Consider the following 22,003-nt stretch of genomic DNA (forward strand, 5'->3'; position numbering starts at 1 on the left):
ACAAAATATATATGATAAGCTTCTCTACCGTAGGGCAGTTGAACTCTACTTCACAGCAAACACAAGGAACACCACTTTGCTCTTTGCTATTAGATCTTCATAAAAAAAAAAAAAAAAAAAAGTATAATTATCAAACTTAACCCAAATCATCCCTCAACATGTTTTATTTTCTATGATAAAGGTAATGCGTTCATTATAGACTACTTGCAAATACAGGAAAGTAGAAAAATGGAAAAACACATCCATATTTCTCCCACCCAAATAAAACTGCCATTGTGTGACCTAGGTTAAATATATTGCTTAAGAGAAATAATTTCTTAAGAGTGCATTCTGGGACACCGAGGTGGCTCAGTCGGTTAAATGTCCAATTCTTGATTTCAGCTCAGGTCATGATCCCAGTTGTTGGATGGAGCCCCAGACCAGTTCTGCGCTGATAGTGGCGCCTGCTTAAGATTCCCTCTTGCTTCCTCTGCCCCTCTCCCCGAAGTGCTGGAGTTCCCATTCTCTCTTTCAAAAAAAAAAAAAAAAATTGCATTACAAGTAGTGCTTATATTTCTAAGACTATTAGAGATAAAATAAACATGGAGAGAACATATATATTGAAGTATTTTTGTAATTAATATTTTGCCAAAGTAAGTTAGTAACAGTGATCAAAATCTTGTGATTGAAAAGTAAAGCTAAGTAGACTCTACAGAGAGCTTTCACACTGAAGCTTTACATTAAATGGTATAAATAAATTTCTGCACTTATAAAATCAGAAGTTGGGGCGCCTGGGTGGCTCAGTCGGTTAAACATCTGACTTCGGCTCAGGTCATGATCTCACAGCTCATGAGTTTGAGCCCCATGTCGGGCTCCGTGCTGACAGCTCAGAGCCTGGAGTCTGCTTCAAATTCTGTGCCTCCCTCTCTCTCTCTCTCTCTCTCTCTGCCCCTCCCCTGCTTGTGCTATGTCTCTCTCCCTCAAAAATAAACGTTAAAAAAAAGTTTAAAAAACTAAAATCAGAAGTTAAACATGAAGTGTTAAATTGAGTGTATTATTTTCAAATAAGTCTTTTCCCAAGTACCAGACAATGAAACATAAACAGCTCAAGGAAACCATTATTTTTAAATGATAACAAGCTTTTATACTACACCGGAAAAAAAAAAAAAAAAAAGACAAAACCGTTTCAACTGTTTCCAAGAGGTATTTTTTCTCTTATCATAGCTCTAAAAAGCCTATGCTATCATCTTGCAGTCATGGGATCAAGACCCATGCCAGCTCCAAGGTAAGCATGGAGCCTGCTTGAGATTCTCTCTCTCTCTCTCTCTCTCTCTCTCTCTCTCTGTCTCTCTCTCTCTCCTTCTGCCCCTCCCCCACTCGCACACACTCTCACTTTCTAAAAATAAACAAATAAATAAATAGCTTATGCTAAAAGTACACCCATCACATTGATCTCTAAAAAGTTTTGTCCTATCATCTAAGTGTCATCCTTAAGATCACCAAAGAGTTTCAAAAAAAATAAAAGATGGAAAACCAGAAAGAAAATGTAGGTAAGTTGAAAAGAATGTCTTGCTTTATTTCAGAAGAAAATTAATAAGGCTTGATTCTCACAGTGGCTTGGATTTTGTCACTTTAAAACAGTATAGTAAGATGTTCTGTGGATTTTCAAGAAGTAACATGTTTAGGCTTGTTTTTATAATCTTGGCTTCCCTAAATGTGTGTAGCAGCTGAATCGACTCTTATTGCACTAAAGCTTATGCAGAGCTGTGACTATATTATTGATCCAAAAGCTAAAAGCATAAGCAACTAGGAACTTGGAGTACCATGTACCTTTAAAGAAAAGGCTCATAAACAGCCTTACCTATAAATTTCAAAGGACTCATACTTCAACTGGTTTTCTATATTCATTACACTGCCACTTAATTAATGACATAAAGCATAAATATAACTGCTTTTAAATGCAGAGGTACACACACACACACACACACACACACACACACACACACAATACGCTGCAAAATTCCACAGCATGTCAATATTTCTAATACCTCTAGGAACCTTAACAAACTAGAATGGAGAAAGCTGGCAATTTAGACTAGATAGTATTTCACACTTTAACTCGGTGACTCCCTTGGCTGATTCTGATTTGTGAGGACTTTGCTCTTTTCTTCTACCTACAAAGGAGTAAGTGTATATTCTTGTCAAATTCTTTACTGAAACATTTCAAAACATCCCTGTGAAGGAACTAAAATACTTAAAATTTTCTGCATGCAAAAACAAGATAAAAGATCCAGTGAAGGATGGACATTAAAACCATGCAATACATCTGGAATCTTTGTTTTTCTCTTCAAGGTATTACAGTTTGTAATTCCTAAAAGGCAAGTGTGTTTTTATTAAGACTCGCACCTTCACCAAAGCTTACATGAAAAGGTCCAAACAACCTAAAGATACAATGAAAAGTTGTTTTTTTTTTACTCTCAGTTTTGTCTTACTACTGTAAATTATATGCTGTTTTGCCACGGTGATGAAATATAGCTTATAATAATAATTTTACCCTATGCCAAATCTTGTTTTAAAGGCTTTCCCTATATTTCTTATTTAATCCCCGCATCTCTATGAGTAAGTAATAGAATAATTTTTACAAAAGAGGAATCCTGGCTCAAAAGACAACTCAAGCAGGCAGTAGCGCTGGGATCCACAGGTCAGGGAAATGCCAGAAACTGAAAAGCTACTAAGAAATTGTCAGACTCCTTGAAATCAGCCTCTTGTAAACATCTGTTTAAATACTTTTTGCTTAAAAGTTTTGACGGAAAAGAGTATTAGAAGTTTCATGTTAATTTCTTGTACTTTGAGAGTGGTTTTCAGAGAATATTAACAGTAAAAAGGTTTAGTTTCCTAGAGAAGTATAACTTTCTCTACAGAGGGAAAGTCGGACCAGAGAAAGAGAAAAGCAAGTGGGCAAAATGTTACACAACAGTGATTTTTAATTAAAAGTCAACATGGATTCTATGCCAGCATTTTGCAACCTGAACACAAAGCTAATCTGCTAGGAAATGCAAGGATACATTCACAGAATCCAGCGTAAGAAATAACGATAATACTGCAAATTGTCTTTATTAGAGAAAGAAATGTTTATTTATGGGAATTACTGGATCAGTAATCATTGATTCAAACATTCAGAATAAAGCAACAGCGGCCAATTACTAGCGAGACGGAAGCACTATGAAAGTGAAAACTGCCGACCTATAATAGGCGCTTGCCGTATAAATTCTGATCTGTTTGGCTTAAAATGCACTCATGCGCACCCAGAACACCGGAAAACCAGGGAGTTGAAGTCAAAGCAAATACAAGATTTCTACAGGGCGCACAAGAGAGGGAACAAAAGAGGTGGTAGAAGGAAGACACCCACCTCTAGTTGCTCACATAAAAAGCTCAGGAATCAAAACCGTGAATCAACGGTTAAAGTTCTAGTGTGTGAAAGGCAAATGGTACAGTTTAATACCCGGGGGGGAGGGAGGTTCCTTTTTAAAATCAGCTTTGTCCTCTTCTCCCACCCAGATCTTTGTGCCTCGGTGCTACGGCAGAAGTTAGGCTGCAACACAAAACGCCGCTAGCTATCTCGCCAGGTCTCCCACCTTTCAAGCACTGGGAAGGGCAAACACACCTGACAGTTTAAGAGGGCCGTGCCGGGGGCGGGTAAGGACGCGCACTGGGCGCCGTCTCCTCCCCTAGGGTCGGGAGGGAGGTCAACGCCGGCGGAGGGAAGCGGAAGGTGGGAAGTGGGAAGAGGAGGACGCCGCCCCCTAGGGGAGCCGCGCCGCAGGCTGGGGGCCGGGGCGGGAGGGGCGGGCGAGAGGAGGCGGCCGGTAGGTAGACCGCTCCGTCGGGCGGGGCCGTCGCACCAGCTGGCTCGGACCCTGGCGGGGCGGGCTGTAGACGGCGCGACGGAGCCCAGACGCCGGCCCGCGGCCAAGGAGAAAGGTGGCGGCGGCGACGCGGACGGGACGAGGCGGCGACTCGCCGCCGTGACCCTCTACTCCCCGGCCCAGGCCCGGGCGCGAGTACGAGGCGGCGGCGAAGCAAAGAGCGAGCATGGCTGAGACCGCGCCGCCGCCCAACGCCGGCGCGGAAAGTTGCAGCGAGGAACCGGCGAGGGGCGGGGAGCAGCTGCTGGAGGAGCCGAGCCGCGCTCCAGCCGGGGGCGCGGACCGAGAGGATGAGGCGGGGCCGCCGCTGGCCTCTCCTGCCGGGCAGTCGGATCCCGGCTCACCAGTGGCCGCCCCCTTCTTCCTGCTCTACCCAGGAGATGGAGGCGCCGGCTTCGCAGCGCGCCCGCCGCCGCAGCAGCAACAGCGCTCCTGGAGGACCCCGCCGTCGCCGGGCTCCCCGCTGCCTTTCCTGCTACTGAGCTACCCGAGCGGCGGCGGCGGCGGCAAGCACCGTGAGTGGCGGCGGGAAGGGGGGACTCGGCCGGGAAGGGTGCAGGGGGGCTGCCGCGGTCCGGGCGCCGGACTGTTTACCTCGGAGTCTCCCCAGGCCGCTGGCTCCCGCCCGGCTCGGCTTCCCCTCCCCTCCTGGGCCGGACGCTCGTCCTCGCCAGCCTCCCACGTGCTCGCCGGGTCCCAGTCCCCGGTCCCAGGCTGGGTGCCTTTCCCGTAGGAGCCGAGGAGGGGGCGGCGCCCAGAGACCCGGCAGCCCCGTTGGCCCGCCTTCTGCGAGCTCCAGGCGCCGGGGCCGCGGAGTAGGTGTGGCTGCTGCGCCGCCGCCGCCCGGGCGGCCTCGGTTGTACCACTAAAATTTTTACAAGCGTTCACGCCACACCCGTAAATATCACAGATGCGTCCAAGGGATTGAGAAGAGAAATCAGGACCAGTACGCGAGTTGACATGAATGGAATGTGTGGTTTTGGAGGGGCCCCTCCCGAGATCGTACCGTTTGGCAGGCAGAGGCCTCCACCTTTTAATACCACCGCCTCGGGAGCCCCCTGAATGCAGCGGACCTCACTTTGTGCTTTATCAGTCAACAGCTGTTCATTGCTACTTGCCAGGAGCGGGGTTCTAGAGTAGGCAGTGTGTGTAAAAAGACTTGGAGGAGTGTTAAATCTGGTTTAACATGACAGGGTCTTACAGTATGAAAATGTGGCTGAAGATACAAGGCATGCTGTAAATGCCAAGTACTTTGTTGTATGAGTTCTGAAAAGGGGGAGAAACTTGCCTAAGGTGATGAGGGAATCTCTTTCCCAGAAATAGAGCTAGAGACTTCTTTTCTCACCAGAGCAAGCCTTTTAACTGCTCTACACAACCAAGAAATCCTGACTTTGTCTTTTCTACCCCTAATCCATCCCTTATGACATTAAGAGTCAAATGTTTTCTGTGTGCCTATGCTGTGATTATCATAGTTAATCCTCACATCTGTGAGACAAATAGGATGCCACGTTTTCAGATCAAGCTGAGGATCAGTATTATTGAATGATTTGACCCAAGTAACAGCTTTAGAGTAGGACTGAAGTTGACCCAGATTCCTTGCCTACCAAGCCCGTGCTCCTTAAACAAACACCAAACCTCTGAAACTGGGGGCATGGTTCTCTTAGGTTAGGAGCCATTGGGTTCAGCTGGAGGTAATAGTCCAGTGTCACCGTTTCTGTTACTTACCTAGAAAGAGGGCCAACACTGACCACTGACAAAAAGTCTTAGTAAAACCATAGGTTGTGTGTTGGAGTAGTATGTGCTAATCTCAAGATGGGAGTGCCTAATCAAGGTAGAAATTAGTCCTTTAATCAGTAGGGGAAGTAAAGATAATATTCACAACATTACTTTCAATTTTCTAAGGAATCTGCTTTCTACTTTGTTCTTTAAGCATGGCCTCTTTTTTCTCCTTAAAATTTTATTTCTGTGTAATCTGCTTATTAACCACATCACTATAGGATGAAGACACTCCTATCAATTCTTTATAATTCTGTAAAGGTTGTGGTACAACCATTAGTTATTTATTTATTTTAATGTTTATTTATTTTTGAGAGAGGGAGTGTGCAGGTGCATCGTGGGAGGGGCAGAGAAGGAGAGGGAGACCCAGAATCCAAAGCAGGTTCCAGACTCTGAGCCGTCAGCACAGCGCCTAACGCGGGTCTTGAACTCACCAACTGCGAGATCATGACCTGAGCAGAATCGGAGTCTCAACCCACTGAGCCACCCAGGCACCCCACAAACTTTATGGACACAGCAAATGCTCAACTGTGGAGGTGTCAGCTGTGGGGATTATCTGAATTTCAGTTAATTTACTTGATGCTTCCTCCTATTAAGGATTAGCTCTTTTTTTTTTTTAAGTATTGTTAGAAAATTAGGGCCTAAGCATAATCAAGATCAGGAATGAAGACTTGAAGCTTCATAGGTGTAATCTCTTAGTCTCTACCTTACGATACAGATGTATTGAGCAGTTCTTGTCCTGAGTTTTTATTTTTACCATATTTTCTTTTCTTTTCTTTCTTTTTTTTTTTTTTTTTTTTTGAGAGAGGGAGGGAGAGAATCTTAAGTAGCCTCCATGTCCAGCATGGAGCTGAACATAGTCTTGATCCTGTGACCACAAGATCATGACCTGAGCCTAAACCACGTGTCGGAGGATTAACTGAGCCACCCAGGCACCCCACCTTGTTATTTTTATATGTACTTCAGAACACATGCATACTTTGGAAAAGGAATACTCAATAAATTAAAAGATTTTTTTGTGGCTGCCCTGCAGAGTCAATGCAGTATTACTTTCTATCATGTACAATAAAACCTTGGTTTGCAAGCCTAATTCGTTCCAGAAACATGCTTGTAATCCAAAGCACTGTGTATCAAAGCGGATTTCCCTATAAGAAATAATGGAAACTCAGGTGATTCATTCCACAACCCAAAAACATTCATATGAAAATGAATAAAATACTGTAATATAATACAAAGTAACAAAGAAAATATACAATATAAAGAAGCATAAATTAACCTTCACTTACCTTTGAAAACCTTCATGGCTTGTGTGAGGGAGACCAGAGAGGAGGGTCATTGTGTAGGATGACTTTCACTATCGTTAACGGATGTTGAGTACAGTATAAATAAACTCTGTCATATACGGTATTTAATGTGTCTGGCAAGAAGGCAGCAGAGGAAGGGGTCTCTGTCTGCATAGAGCCTGACCTAGAATGAAGCAAAGCATTCCTAAGCTTACTCTTGTTTGGAAAAGCAAGGGACCGTCCAGAGGTGCTTTGAAGTGGCAAAAAACACACTAGTGCCAGTTGTGGGCACCTTCCAACATGCAAAAATTTCTGCCAAACACTGCGGCCTGAGACCGCGACATGGGACCATACCCCACAATCCTGTAGAGAGAGAGGGAGAGAGAGAGAACCATTGGCTCAGTTGTGATCATGTGACATTCAGCATCACGTACTACTTGTATTGCAAGACATCACTTGTTAATCAAGTTAAAATTTATTAGAACTGTTTGCTCGTCTTGCAGAACACTCATAGAACAAGTTACTCACAGTCACAAGGTTTTACTGTACTTGGATATCAGAACTCTGCATCTCCTGGCTGTTCACTTGAGCAACCTGAGGAAACAGTTGTTGGTGTTTTTTTTTTTTTAATTTTTTTTTTTTTAACATTTATTTATTTTTGAGACAGAGCATGAACAGGGGAGGGTCAGAGAGAGGGAGACATAGAATCTGAAACAGGTTCCAGGCTCTGAGCTGTCAGCACAGAGCCCGACGCGGGGCTCGAACTCACGGACCGCGAGATCATGACCTGAGCCGAAGTCAGCCGCTTAACCGACTGAGCCACCCAGGCACCCCCTGAGGAAACAGTTTTAAAAAGATTTCTCATTTCAGTTACCAGGACAGTACTTAGATTCAACCTCAGTACCCAATAAGTATTTGCCTCCTCATCACCCAGTTTTTAACTCTTGTTACTGTCTTTGCCCAAAGTACTTAATATAATAATTTTGAGCTGTTGTATATTAAGGCAATGCCATCTTTTTTATTGTAGATACCTTGATTGTATTCAGATATTTTAAAAATTAACCTTTACATTTGAGTTCAGCTTTGTTTAAATGACACTGATAAAGAATAGCAAGAATGTGTGTAGGGAACGTAGCTTAAACTTTTCAGTGTTCATAATGTGTACTATGTCAGTGTAAAATCGTGCTAGATATAATATCCTTAATATATTCATCATGTTTAAATACAGCAGGAAGGAAGGCTTCTGATTTGCTGTGTTGGATTATGTTCCTTTCTGAGTCTTTGAGTGCTAGTCTGCTAATTTTTTATGCTTCTAGCTTTTAAGTGTCATAAAAATTCCTAACCATGCCTTTAAAAAAAAAAATGTTTATTTTGAGAGAGGGAGTGTGAGCAGGGGAGGAGCAGAGAGGGAGAGAGGGAGAGAATCCGAAGCAGGCTCCACACTGTTAGCACAGAGCCCGATGTAGGGCTTGATCTCCTGAACCATGAGATCATGACCTGAGCCGGAATCAAGAGTCAGACACTTAACCAACTGAGCCACCCGGGCGCCCCCCTACTATGCCTTTTAAAAAATATTTGATCTATAAAAACTACAAGTAACACATAAATCTATTGTCATTGTTTAAATATTTACAGTACAAGAGTACATTGAATACAAAGTGAACTTTCCTTTTGGGTAGGAGACCTACCCCCTTTTCTGAGGATACCACTTTTGAGTTTGGTGAGTTTTCTTCCAGAACTTTAGGATGCATTCACAGACATGTATGGGTTCATATTTCATGAGGCTTTTTCCCCTTTGGTGTATGACCTTCGACACCAATTTCTCATAAATTATATAAGGATCTACTTTCATGCCATGGTACAATGCTTTTAATGCTTCCCTTTTCCATCCTAACTTTAAAAGTCTTCTCATGGATGAGTAAGAGATGGCTTCTTGGTGTTGGAGTGAAGAGGCACTCCTGCTATTTGCGTAGTTATCAGCTTCTACTGACAGTGATTTATTTCTTCTTCCAACTCCCAGAGCCACAGCTAACATTTATGTTTAGGGCAATGACATGCAAATAAACCCACATCTCTGACTTTGTCTTTTCCATTTCCAACAATGTACCAAAAAAAAAAAAAAAAAAAAAAAGTTGCACTCAACAAAGAAGCAACTTTCTTTCTGTATTTGTATGTGCTGTTGTGAGATGGTAGAAGGGCTAGGAGGGGAATAGAAGGAAGAAAAAAAGTGGGAAGGAATGGTAGCATTGCTATGTCCACCCACTGTAAAGTTGCATATAGCTAATAGTGAATGCCTTGTTGAGCCCTGGAAAGTGCAGAGAATGAGGGTTTCTGGAAACATTCACAGATGTGCTTTCTCACAGATGCACCTTAAGAACCCATGTTGGGGAAGGAACTGTCTCATTTATGTATAAATGCAGTAATGAGTAAGGGAAAAAATAGTTTTATGTTCGGTTTATACACATATATACAATATAAAGATGTGTATATTATATATGTATGTGTGCATGTATATATATTATTTATGTGTGTATATGTATATATTCTGATCTTAATTTATCTTCCATGGACATTTCTATTATTGTGTCTCTTTTCTTTTTTCATTGTTTAATAGCACTCCAGAAAACATTATACCTGGTTAGCAGTTGAATACACATTAATTAGTTGACCTGATGTATTGCTTTTTTTTAATTTTGAAAAGACAAAAATACTCCATTCTATTTTGTAAATATAGCGGCATCTGCTCAAAACTGATAGGTATTCGGGGAAGGATTGAACAATGAGAACCTAAAAGTATTTAAGGTTCATCTTTATATAGTAGTTTTTAGAATAGCAGATGGAGTTGTGACTTTTTTAAAGACAGCTTTTTGGTATAATTGACGTAGAGTGGTTCCTCCATTTACAATGCTGTGATTCATAGGCTTTCAGCTCTTTTCCAACTGTGTTAAGCATACTTTACCTGTGTTAAGAATCACTTTCTGATCTATTAAATGTTATTTTGTCAAGTGACAGATATAAACACCCATAGAAAAGGAAAAAAACCCTTCAGAAATGTAGCATCTTCAGACTTAAAAAAAATTTTTTTAACATTTATTTTTGAGAGAGAGGGACAGAATGCGAGTGGGTTAGGGACAGAGAGGGAGGGAGACACAGAATCCGAAGCAGGCTCTAGGCTCAGAGCTGTCAGCATAGAGCCCAATGAGGGGCTCAAACTCATGAGCTGTGAGATCATGGCCTGAGCTAAAGTTGGACGCTCAAGCGACTGAGCCACCCAGGTGCCCCCATCTTCAGACAGTTTAATTGTAAGTTAGTGACTACCAGAGAACTAGAGTTTAGAACTAAAGAGTATCTAAATACAGGTGGGTCTTTTCCACCCACAGCTGCAGTGACCTGGTGAGGTATGGCGAGCTGGTTCATGCCCCCAATTCCCCCAGTTCCTGCATCCTTTGGCTACAAGAGCCTGTCTGCTGCTTTCTTTCCTGATACAGCTCTTATTATCACTGCTGCCTAAATTATCACAGTTTGTCTTCCCAACCAATTTCTCCCCTTCTGCTTCCTTTCATTTGTTTTACTTACACTTCTGGCCCGGCATTATCAAAAAGCTCACACTCTGATTGACAAAACAACAATTTCAAAATATTAGATGTAATCTTTGAGACTTTGTTTTGACTGCCCCCCTCTTGATAATCGTAGGTTAATTCTTTATAGACAGAGTTTTCTTTTTTCTTATTTCTGGTCTTAGCTTCATTTTGGATACTAGAGGATCCTAAAAGGCTCTCCATTAGATGAAAGAAGCTTTACTGTAGTTCTGTAATCCAAACAGCTACAAAGAAAGAATGTGAGTAGTAAGATAATAGTAGTGGTAGTTAGTGGCTACCATTTTATGGAATATTTTTATGTGCCCTGCAAAGAGCTAAAAAGTTCACATTTATCAGTACGTGCTGATTTTCATTAAAATTTGCAACAGATAGAAGAGCTGATACTTAAAAACTACTCTCTTAACAATGAAAACTGAATGGGGCGCCTGGGTGGCTCAGTTGGTTAAGTGTCTGGCTTTGGCTCAGGTCATGATCTCGCAGTTTGTGGATTAAAGCCCCACATTGGGCTTTGTGCTAACAGCTCAGAGCCCAGAGCCTGTTTCAGGTTCTGTGTCTGCCCCTCCCCTGCTCGTGCTCTGTCTCTCCTTCTCTCTCAAAAATAAATAAACATAAAAAAAAAAAATGAAAACTGAAAAAAAATGAGTCCATGTAGAACTCATATAAGTAGATGTATACAACTTATGTTTTTTGTCAGAGTATTTGGTTAAGTATCTCTAAATGACTTATCTAAATTATTATAAAATACAAATATTCTGATAGAGTAGCCTTAGATTTGCATTTGCAAATCTGGAGACACAGATTCTGTGGTTTTAGAATAGTTCTTAACTCAAATTTTGCACCTGTCAATCACCTGGACATCTTGTTAGCACAGATTTCTGGCCCTATCCCCAGAGGTGTTTTGTTTGTTTATTTTTAGTGAGGCACAACTGACGTATAACCCTACATTAATTTCAGGTATACAACATAATGATTCAATATTTGTTTATATTGCAGTTTTGTAAGTGAAGGACAGAATGAATTCATATTCCTGCATAGTGTGGTGTCACAGCTCATGTTCTTAATCACTGTATGCTCCCTCACCAAAGCATTAAATCAGTTTAGGTAGAAAGCAGTAAGTTTGGTGAGAGAGAGAGCAGAGCAAAAGTGGCAAAGAAAGCAATTTTTGGAGCTAAAAGATTAGTATTGGCCTCAGAACATATTCACTTGACTTATTCTGTCTTGCATCTTTTTCCTTTTTGTTTAGCAGAAATCTGTGTTAAAGAGATGGAATCTTACAAAGAAGCTAAGAGAACATATTCTTCTAGTATAGGTTATAGGTAGTAAAAAGTCTGGGAGAATAACGTAGCAGAATTAACTGGATGAAATAATGATATTTTCTTGTTGTCTAACATACTTGAAAATTCCTTAAATAATTAAGTGTTGCCTAAAAGATACGCTGCCTCTTTATCATTGTACAAAAGGTAATGGGTCCCCATCATAAATTAAAGAGTCCCTATTTATGCATGTAAGTAAGAGAGTAAGTAAGCTCTACATCCAGTGTGGGGCACAAACTCACAACCCCAAGATCAAGAATCACAGGCTCTACCAACTGAGCCAGCCAGGCGCCCTAAAGAACCCCATTTTAGGGGTGCCTGGGTGGCTCAGTCGATTGGGCATCTGACTTCAGCTCAGGTCCTGATCTCGTGGTTCAGGAGTTCCAGCCCTGAGTCAGGCTCTGTGCTGACAAGTCAGCACCTGGAGCCTGCTTTGGATTCTGTGTCTCCCTCTCTCTCTCTACCCCTCCCCTGCTCACACCCTGTCTCTCTCTCAAAAATAAACATTAAAACAAAAAAAATTTTTAATGAGTTTTGCAGGATATCTGAACTGTTGTTTTTCCACCCAAACCTTACTAACATGGAAACTTCTTCCTCTAGGGTAAAGTGGCTCAAGTGTGAGCTGTAACATTTATTTTGGGAAGTCAGTAGTGTAAGATAGCATGACTTAAAATTATGAGAAAGGAAGTGTTTTTAGAGTTACAGAGCGGTGGTACTTGAGAGAGTATCAGTATGATCCCGCCCACTACTGTAACTACTTCCAAATAATGGGAAGGTTCATGGTCTTCCTAAAGCCCACCAGGCAAGGGCTGCTGACCAAGGTGGGTATCCCTGATTGCAGGGACCCTGTTAGTGACTGACTGGTTCTGTACTTGTTCTGTACCAAGTAGACATGACAGGCAGCATGTGTCAGAGGGAGTGGCATGGAAACTGAAAAGAAGTTTATAGGGGCAGAGGTGGGGAAATTTGAAACCTCATAAAACATAGGAAAAGAGCCTGTCAGACTGTGACAGCAAGAGGCTGTAGAAAGCAGAAATTGTTTCAGCATGTTGCCTTTTAGAATACGGTTCCTCTAGGGGTGCCTGGGTGGCTCAGTCGGTTAATCGTCTGACTTCAGCTCAGGTCACGATCTCGCGGTCCGTGGGTTCAAGCCCCGCATCAGGCTCTGGGCTGATGGCTCAGAGCCTGGAGCCTGCTTCCGATTCTGTGTCTCCCTCTCTCTCTGCCCCTCCCCCGTTCATACTCTGTCTCTCTCTGTCTCAAAAATAAATAAACGTTAAAAAAAATTTAAAAAAAAATAGAATACGGTTCCTCTAATTTTAGAATCTGTTTAGGGACTCTACAGGCATAAACATCTGCTTCCTCTGCCTTTTTTATGAACTTAAGAAATCTGGTCACCTGATATGAATGCCTGGTAAAGTTCTGACCCATGTCTTCCTTCCTCAAGGCCTGAGAGATGCCCCAGCATCCCCTTTGCTCACATCTCCTTTTGACTTTCCTCTACCTCAGTCCTATGAGCTTTCATCCTTACTGACTTACTCTTCATGTGATGGTAGCATTTTTCCCCCCAGAATTCTCGAGCACCTATAATGATGATAATGGCTAGTATTTACTGACTGCTTACTTTGTACAAAGTGCCATGCTAAGCATTTTACTTAACATTACTTCCGTGAAGTCTGAAGTAGTTAATATTATTATCCCCATTCTGTCAGTGAAGAAACAGGCACAGATACAAATACTATGCCAAAGTTATTCAGCTTCTAAAGGTGGATCTAGGATTCACTGTGGGCTTTCCGACTCTACATGCTCTCAGCCTCCTTTACTGCCTCCCATTACTGGAATCCCATCCTAAACTGAAGCCTCCTTTTCAGACAGCAGCAGTCCTTTAGTTCCTCATTCTGCTCAGTGAGGCCCTACTTCCTAAATGAATAAATAAATTTGAAATTCAATAGTTATGTATGTAAACAACACTGAATAGCCGTCTGTGCACCTGTAATTGCCTGTTTTTTGCCTACTACCTTGTTCTTATGTCCCTTGTGACTAACGCATAGTAGGTGCCCATTGCATGTTAAATGAATGAATCTGTTAGGTACAAGTGACTAAAGCCTGTGTTAGAATGACTTATTTGTTGGGGCATGAATATAGCTTGGTTTTGAGGAACTTGGAAGTTTTCATGGTTAAGGTGAAACAGGAGGGTGAAAATATACCATTGCAAGAGTATAGAGTGCTTTGGAGTTACATATCTACACCAACAAGTATCTTTTGAGACTGATACTTGGTAGGTCCTGTTTTAAGCAGATGTATAATGGTGTGTAAAGCAGGCAAAGTTCTCATGGAGCCCATGAGCTTTGTGAAGCTAGCTTTTTAGTTTCATTTTATAGTTGAGTAAATCAGAACAGGAGCAGGATAAATTTCCAAAGATATCTACTAAGTTGCTGGTAGCTTTACATCTGTAAATCATTACCTACTGCCACTTAGCCATGAAATCAGTTTTAGTTACTAAGATAGGAGTTAGCTTTAGCCTGATGCTAGTTAATTTTAATAAGTGAAAAGAGTATGCATGATAATACTCCTGGTGGTTTTTGTTCCTAACAAAATAATTAACTCAGGTATAATCATTTTTTAGTACTTATTATCATTCTTGGTTAATATCTACAAAGTAATACTGAGCTTTGCAAATGTATAAATCTACAATTGTAGAAATCTCAGCATCAGAGGTAAACATAATAGATTTTTGTCTGAGAGAGGGAAAGAAGTAAGAGGGACGGAAGTGGGTGGAAGACTGGAGCGTGTGAAAAAATCATGATCATTCAACTGAATAATCTTATACTTTAGCAGAAACATCTAGACTTTCCACCAATGTCATCATGATGGCATTTCATCAAAGAAACCCTTTTGTGCTGACAGCACCTAGTAAAATGTGGGGGTGGGGGTGGGAGAATTATTTTCTTAAATTGTAAAACTGTGATCCCAGAGGCTTTGGGAAGTAGAACTTGTAAGGTTTACAAACTGATTTAGTTGCACAAGTCAATAAGTTTTAAAAAGCACCAGTATGTGCCCAATAGGAACTAGGTAATAGGAGACAACTACCTATAAAAGAAATGTGAAATAGTTTCTTACTTTCAGACCTGTTGAGAATTGGTATACCTACAAGAAATCTATTTCTGGGGGCACCTTGGTGGCTCATTCGGTTAAGTGTCTGACTCTTGATTTCGGCTCAGGTCACGATTTCACAGTGGTGACATCAAGCCCCAAGTGAGATTCCCTCTCTCCTTCTCCCTCTGCTGCTCCCCCACTTGCGCCTCTCTCTCTCTCTCTCTATCTCTCTCTCTCAAAAAAAAAAGAAATCTATTTCTGAAAAGTATTTAAATAATATTATTTAAAACAAACAAAAAAAAATTAGAAATAACCCATACATGCTCACCAGCATGAAAATGGATCAGAAAATTTTTTACACATACAATGGAATATTACCTCATAATACAGCAGCCAAAAAGATAAATTATAGCACACTACAATGTGGATGAATCTTTAAAAATGCAATGTTGAGGGGCACCTGGGTGGCTCAGTAGGTTGAGTGTCCAACTTCGCCTCAGGTCATGATCTCACCTTTCATGAGTTCAAGCCCCATATCAGGCTTACTGCTGTCAGCGCAGAACCTGCTTCAGATCTTCTGTCTCCCTCTCTCTACCCCTCCCCTGCTTGTACTCTCTGAAAAAATAAATATTTAAAACATAAATAAAATGCAATGTTGAGCAAAAGGCTTTCATACAGCATGAAACGCTTTCTATAAAGTTAAGATGAAGCTAAATATATTGTTTAGGCATCCATATATTCATAATAATACTTTTTTAAGTAAGGTAATGATATACACAAAATTCAGAAGTAATTGCCTCAAAAGGGGAGGCAGGAATTCAGAAGAGAGAAGGAGCACATAAATTTGTTGGTTCATTTCATCAGTTAGGCAATGATTTCATGGATATTGGTTGTATTTTTAAAGTATTAAAACTATATTTTGAAGTTTGCTATTTGAAGAAGTTCTGCAATAAGTCACTTGAGAAAATAATTTCCCCTTCGTTAATCTTTTCACACTACTGACTGTATTAAGCGTTCTTAAATTTTTTTTTAATGTTTACTTATTTTTGAGAGAGAGAGAGAGAGGGAGGCACAGAATCCAAAGCAGGCTCCAGGCTCTGAGCTGTCAGCACAGAGCCCAATGCAGGGCTCAAAACCACGAACTGCAAGATCATGACCTGAGCCAAACTTGGACACTTAAAACCGACTGAGCCACCCAGGCGCCCCTCAAGTGTTCTTAATATGCCCAACTAAGTTAGTGGATGAGGCGGGAACTTGGTAAGATGCTTATTTCCTGCTCTTTCCTCAGAGTGGTAGTACAATAAGTAGTGTATCATCCTTTACTATGATCAGGAAGAATTTGGTTTACCCTTTGCCAGCACACAGCAGGAAAGATCTATGCTGGGATCCCAGTTTCTCAGAAAATGCCCACATATTAAAAACCTGAACTGAATGTATAAGAGAAAGTGGAATATGTGGTTTGTAAAGTGTGAAAGCTAATAAAATTTTTTTCTTCCTCAAATCTTAAATTTGTTCAAATTCATATTTGGGAAATTTTGTGGGGACACTGCTTGTGTTATTTTGTTTGTGCTTTTTGTTTTTTGTTTTTCCTAAGTAAAATTTAATCCTTGGGTTGGAGTGCTGATTTTTCAGGGCATGAAAGAAAACATGGACTTTGGTTTGAGGGCATTAAGACAAACCTTGGAATCCCAGATCAGCCACTTGTTAATTGTGTGATCTTGGGCCAGTTACTTGGCTCAACTTTGGTTTCCTTGTATGTAAAGAGGACATACCATATCTCCTTGGCCAGATTCTTGTGAAGATTTGATACAGTATTTATAAAGCACCTAGGGGCACCTAGGTGGCTCAGTCGGTTAAGCCTCTGACTTCAGCTCAGGTCATGATCTCACAGTTCCTGAGTTTGAGCCCCATGTCAGGCTCTGTGCTGACAGCTCAGATTCTGTCTCCCTCTCTCTCTAACCCTCCCCTGCTCGTGCTGTCTCATTCTCTCTCAAAAATAAATAAACATTAAAAGAATTTTAAAGCACCTAACAGAAAATAGAGATTCAATAAATGATAGCTAGCTTAAGTAATTTTTCCCTATTGTATAACAGGGACATTGGGCACGACAAATCAGACTTTGTCTTATAATAGTAGCTGAGTATTCTTTAAAAGTGACTTCTGACTTTGACAGTGAATCTCATTTGCTTTGAATCAATTATAAGATGGAAAATTCAGGCTGTGTAAGCAACTAGAACATAGTATTATTCAGATCATCACCTTGGATTTGAATTTCACTTAGGCCTGTTAGTTCTGCTTCTAGGGCCACACACTATACCTCAACCCTCCTCACAACCATCTTACAAAGATGTGCCTTTATTCACAGGTAGGATCAAATGAGAAAAAAGTTCAAGGTTTGTCTCACTGATGACTTCATGTTACCTAAGCTAATATGTTTACCTAGTAAAGACCCAAATGTAAAAACAGTACTAAACAACGTTTAGAATTATTTGTTAGTTTTCTACAAACAGTGCTTGTTCTCATAGGAAATTCATTGCCTGTGAACAGTGAGTAAGTGTCCACACTGAAGACTCAAAGGTGTTTACCTGCAAGCAGGTATGACTGAGATAGTGGAAAGACAGGTTTTCCTGCTCACCCACAGTTCTTATTTCTGAAATGACTCCTAATGCCTCCTTAAACTAAGAGATAACCAGTGCAGGAAGGTTTTTCTCTCCTTGGCAGAAGTGTTAGTTGCTTTGGGCTTCCCTCCTGATATTTCCTACCTGGAGAGAAGGACCTTTGGAAGGAATGTTGACCAGGTTTTCTCTGTTTATTGACCTAGATTTTCTTGTATGCTAGTGTCTTGTAATCAATCCAAATCTGTTTAAGGTTATTAAATGCATATTGGTTGCTAAAAAGATTGTCATGGTTTGTGATAGGCTCAATTCAGATATTCATGGAACCAGGAAATCTCAAAGCATCCAGATTTTTCTGTTTTCACTATTCTATATTTCAAGAATGTGTCAGTGACCTACAGTCTTGGTGTTGTACGTACAGAAGCCAGGGCTCTTTGGCATTGTGATTCCAGGAACTATTCAGTGTAAGTTTAAAGATTTTAATGACTGCTTACTAGGTTATAAAGTATTGCATGGTGAAACTATAAACTGTCCCCTTTAAGCTTTAATGTATAAGATGGAAATATGTATGTCTAGAAAGGAATCGACCTATAATTAAATGTGAATGTGTTAAACGAAGATTTGTGTTCAGTATTTGGGTACATAAATTCTGCTTCTTTGAAAGGGTGATTTTGTCTTACTGCATGCCCAGTGCCTGGATCGCTGCCTGACATGTGGAATACTCTGACTGAATATTTACTGAATGAGAGAATTAGTGAATGAATAGCTTTGGGTCCAGATGTAGGATAATGTTGAAAGATTTTAAATAGAAATGAATAAACCTGGGGTATTTTGTTTTCCTTAGTAATTTGCTGATTTTCTTCCTAATTGTAAATAATCATATACGTATATGCATTTTTACATTGTACCAGTTTGCTTTCCCTCTAACAGTATGAGAAATGCCTGTTTACCTACAGAACCTGATTCTTAGCATTTTTTCTTTGGGCTCAATCTCAAGTTAGGATGCAACATTTGTGAAATTTTAATATTATATTTGTATGTAATATACATATAAAATGTCATTATAATATTCAAGGAGAATTTTTTTCTTTTAGTTTTCAAAAATCAAGGTATCCTTCTGAATGAAATTCCTAAAATAGAATAAATCGTCTTGGCATATATTTCTTGAAGTTGTAGCTTCCACCTTAAAACCAGATCCTTAAATAGAAAAAATACTTGTTTTCAATTGTCCAAAACATTTTCAAAGAAAATCGTTATCATCCCTTATCTCATTATTTATTGCAGCTCAGAAAGGAAGCACCTAACTTTTTGCTATCAAGGTATAAATGCCTCATTGGATAATACAGACATGTATGTGGGTAGGTGAGTTGGTTGGTTGGTGAGTTGATAATATATGATAATATGCCCTTAGGATGTTCCAGGATGGGAGGCTTTTTAAAAATATAACATAGTTTTATCTTTTACTTAGAAACATAATACATACTTTATGCAGAAACGTGGTAGGGGCACCTGGGTGGCCCAGTTGGTTAAGCGTCTGACTTCGGCTCAGGTCATGATCTCAAGGTTCATGAGCCCCATGACAGGCTCCGTGCTGACAGCTCAGAGCCTGGAGCCTGCTTCAGATTCTGTCTCCTTCTCTCTGCCCCTCCCCCACTCACCCTCTGTCTCTATCAAAAATAAATATTAAAAACAATTAAAAAAGAAATTTGGTAAATACAACAACTTCAAAAGCGAGGGTGGGGCAGGGGATTGCCATTAATTGGAAGGGATTTTACTTTTTAGCATCAAGGTTTTTTTCTTGCACTTCTATCTAGTCTAAAAAGTCAGGTTTTGTACCTTGGAGAAGGAGATTGTAAATGCCTGAGAGTATGATATTTAACTTGAAAATCTGCTTTGGCTTTTCTTAAAACACCACCTTTAGTAAAGAATTTTGATAGCTAGGTATATGAGGGTAAAAGATGGAAGTGAATTATGTGCTTACTAAATTAATCTAACTGCCTCTTTCATCATCTTTGCAATGAAGTATTACCCAGTGTTAATTGTCCTCCTGTTATCTAGCCCTTTTATCCCAAAGTGAGGGAATTGATGAGGATAGGTGCATTGTGTTATGTCTGATCACAGTTTGACTAGCACAGTCTGGAAGTGGGTTGTACAGGATGAGAGCAGCAGCTTAATTGCTCTCCCTGCATCAGCAGCATCTATAAAGCATCCTGGGAATTGCTCGCCCTACGTTCAGAGCAGCTGGTCACATGAGCCTGGATTTTCAGTTCAGTTCATTAGTCAGCCATTTTGGTCAACACCCTGCTTACTGCGCACAACCAATCCTATTAGAACTCAGCATCCCGGCTCATCTGAGCAGATCCTGGAAGTGATTTCTGCAGTTCAGGATATTTTTTAAGCTAAATTGAAAATATTGGTTTATTTTTCGGGATTTTTTCGGGGTATTTTTTTTCCTGCACAAAGGAGGATTTTTCACTTATTCATTCAGAGACCAGTTTTTTAAAGCCAGCTAAGGTGGCATCGGCTGTGCAACGTTTAAAGCCTATAGCCCAGCTGAAAAAGGAGGGGGCAGGGAAGAGAAGATAAAAGGACAGAAGCTAGAGAAACAGGCATCATTTTATTTTGCTATGTGGTAGGAACTATCTATGAGAAAAGATAGTAGAGGATTGCTTGTCTTGAACAGTTGGTTCTTAAACCGTAAGGTATTTTTCCTTGTGTTTTGTTTTAATCTCCCCCACCCCTTTTCCTGAGAGCTTTGTTTCAGAGCTTTGGATTTGGGGTTTTGGGGTAAGGAGGTTTTATTTATTTTTGTTGGGGTGAGTGTGTGTGTGTTTGTGTGTGTGTGTTGTGGTCCCAGCTGAGTCATCATGTCTGCTCTGACGCCTCCAACTGATATGCCAACCCCCACCACTGACAAGATCACACAGGCTGCCATGGAGACCATCTACCTTTGCAAATTCCGAGTGTCTATGGATGGAGAATGGCTCTGCCTGCGAGAGCTGGATGACATCTCACTTACACCTGACCCAGAGCCTACCCATGAAGGTATGGTCAGAACCCGTCCACTAGTGTCTCACCAGCATCCTCATTGTTACAGTAAGCTGGGAGGGTCAGGGAGAGGTTTCAGGAAGAACCCGTACTCTGTACTCTAACCTGTTAACAACCATGACAACCTTTTTTCCTTACCTACCACCCAGTTTACCTTCTTTACTTTACTGGGAAAAAATATTATTTCCCTGCCCCCTGAGGTATCCTTTCAAAAGATGCTGGTGCCTATTTAGAGCTCTTTGTCTTTAAGCCCCTAAAGAGAACATGTGAGGTCACTTATCACATTTGGCCCTAATTGATAATGAAAAAGCTATTAATATTGATTATATACTAAAATGTTATAGAAATTACAATAATTCTTAATAGATTAAGTTAAGACAGCATGACTTTAGGATTGTACTTGACATAGTTGAAGCACTTGAGGTGTTTTACCAAGGGATATCAGGGTATAACCTGTGAAATAGGCTATGATATCTAGAAAATAGTTGATCAAACATTATCTTTTTTTAATAATATGGACCGTAGATGAGCAGTTTTCCATTCAGTGCTTATTTAATGAATATGGATGCTTTAAAGAGCATAATGCCTCAAAAAGGTTAAACATGATTAATAAGGTAATCTCTACCCATAGAATCTATTGGCCATTGCTTTTTATAAGTTATTTGTGGTAACTGTGATGACCCATTTGAAATTTCCACTGTCAGTACCTTTGAGACCTTTGAGGTTGCTTGACTTGTGACTTTCTCCCAGAACCTTTTCTAAATTACCACAGGTTTTTACCTTGTACCCTTAATTCTCTTAAGTCAATGCTATAAGGAAGAGAGTTAATTTAAGTCATAGCTACAAATATTTTGTTTTTTATGTAATGACCTTTTAACTAGTGTTTATTCTCCAGCTTTGAAATAATGCAGAAATGCTCACAAATGAGAAATTCTTTATCAACATCTGCCTGGTATTTAGGCATATCTGCTGAATGGAGGGCATAAGGTGAATTGCACATAGCAGATTGGGTTAGGAAAAGTGATTCCTTGCCCTTGACCTTGTGTTGCAATCTTAGCGTGACTCAGATCTCACCCTTTATGTCTGAAAAGGATTTTATTTCCCCCGTTAGGCTTAGCCTTGAGAAAGTTTTAGAGAGAATTAATACCACAGAACACAAAGCAGTCATTTTGGGTGTGTCTTTAAGGGCAATATTTAAGTAGTTTTTAAGACCCGCTGCATCTTTTAACAATTGGTTTGTCAGTTGGACAGCTTCCTTGGCTGTAAGTCTCAGAAATGTGCACAGGGGTTGGCAGACATCAGCTGGAAATCCATAGAATGCCAGTACTGTTTAAAACAACTCCCAAAGGTTTAGGAATCTTTAGGGAA

General features: G+C 40.6%; 1 protein-coding gene across 10 annotated transcripts in view; it reads left to right on the forward strand.

Annotated features, from left to right (window-relative positions):
* Positions 1-3,809: 3,809 nt before the first annotated feature.
* Positions 3,810-22,003, forward strand: part of RUFY3 (RUN and FYVE domain containing 3) — an 80,679-nt gene continuing 62,485 nt past the window's right edge. For 4 of the 10 annotated variants that reach the window (XR_007457787.1, XM_049630587.1, XM_049630593.1 and 1 more), the window contains exon 1: positions 3,814-4,420. Coding sequence is in view for 9 of the 10 variants with exons in the window: in XM_049630587.1 (XP_049486544.1) it covers positions 4,072-4,420 (349 nt within the window). In the remaining variant the exon portion in view is untranslated. Of the gene's footprint in view, positions 4,421-14,796; positions 20,633-22,003 lie in introns of those variants that run through there. The other 6 variants (XM_049630595.1, XM_049630596.1, XM_049630594.1 and 3 more) reach the window with 5 other exon arrangements.

Source organism: Panthera uncia, chromosome B1, assembly GCF_023721935.1.
Source record: "Panthera uncia isolate 11264 chromosome B1, Puncia_PCG_1.0, whole genome shotgun sequence".
In the NCBI taxonomy this organism is placed as follows: Eukaryota; Metazoa; Chordata; class Mammalia; order Carnivora; family Felidae; genus Panthera; species Panthera uncia.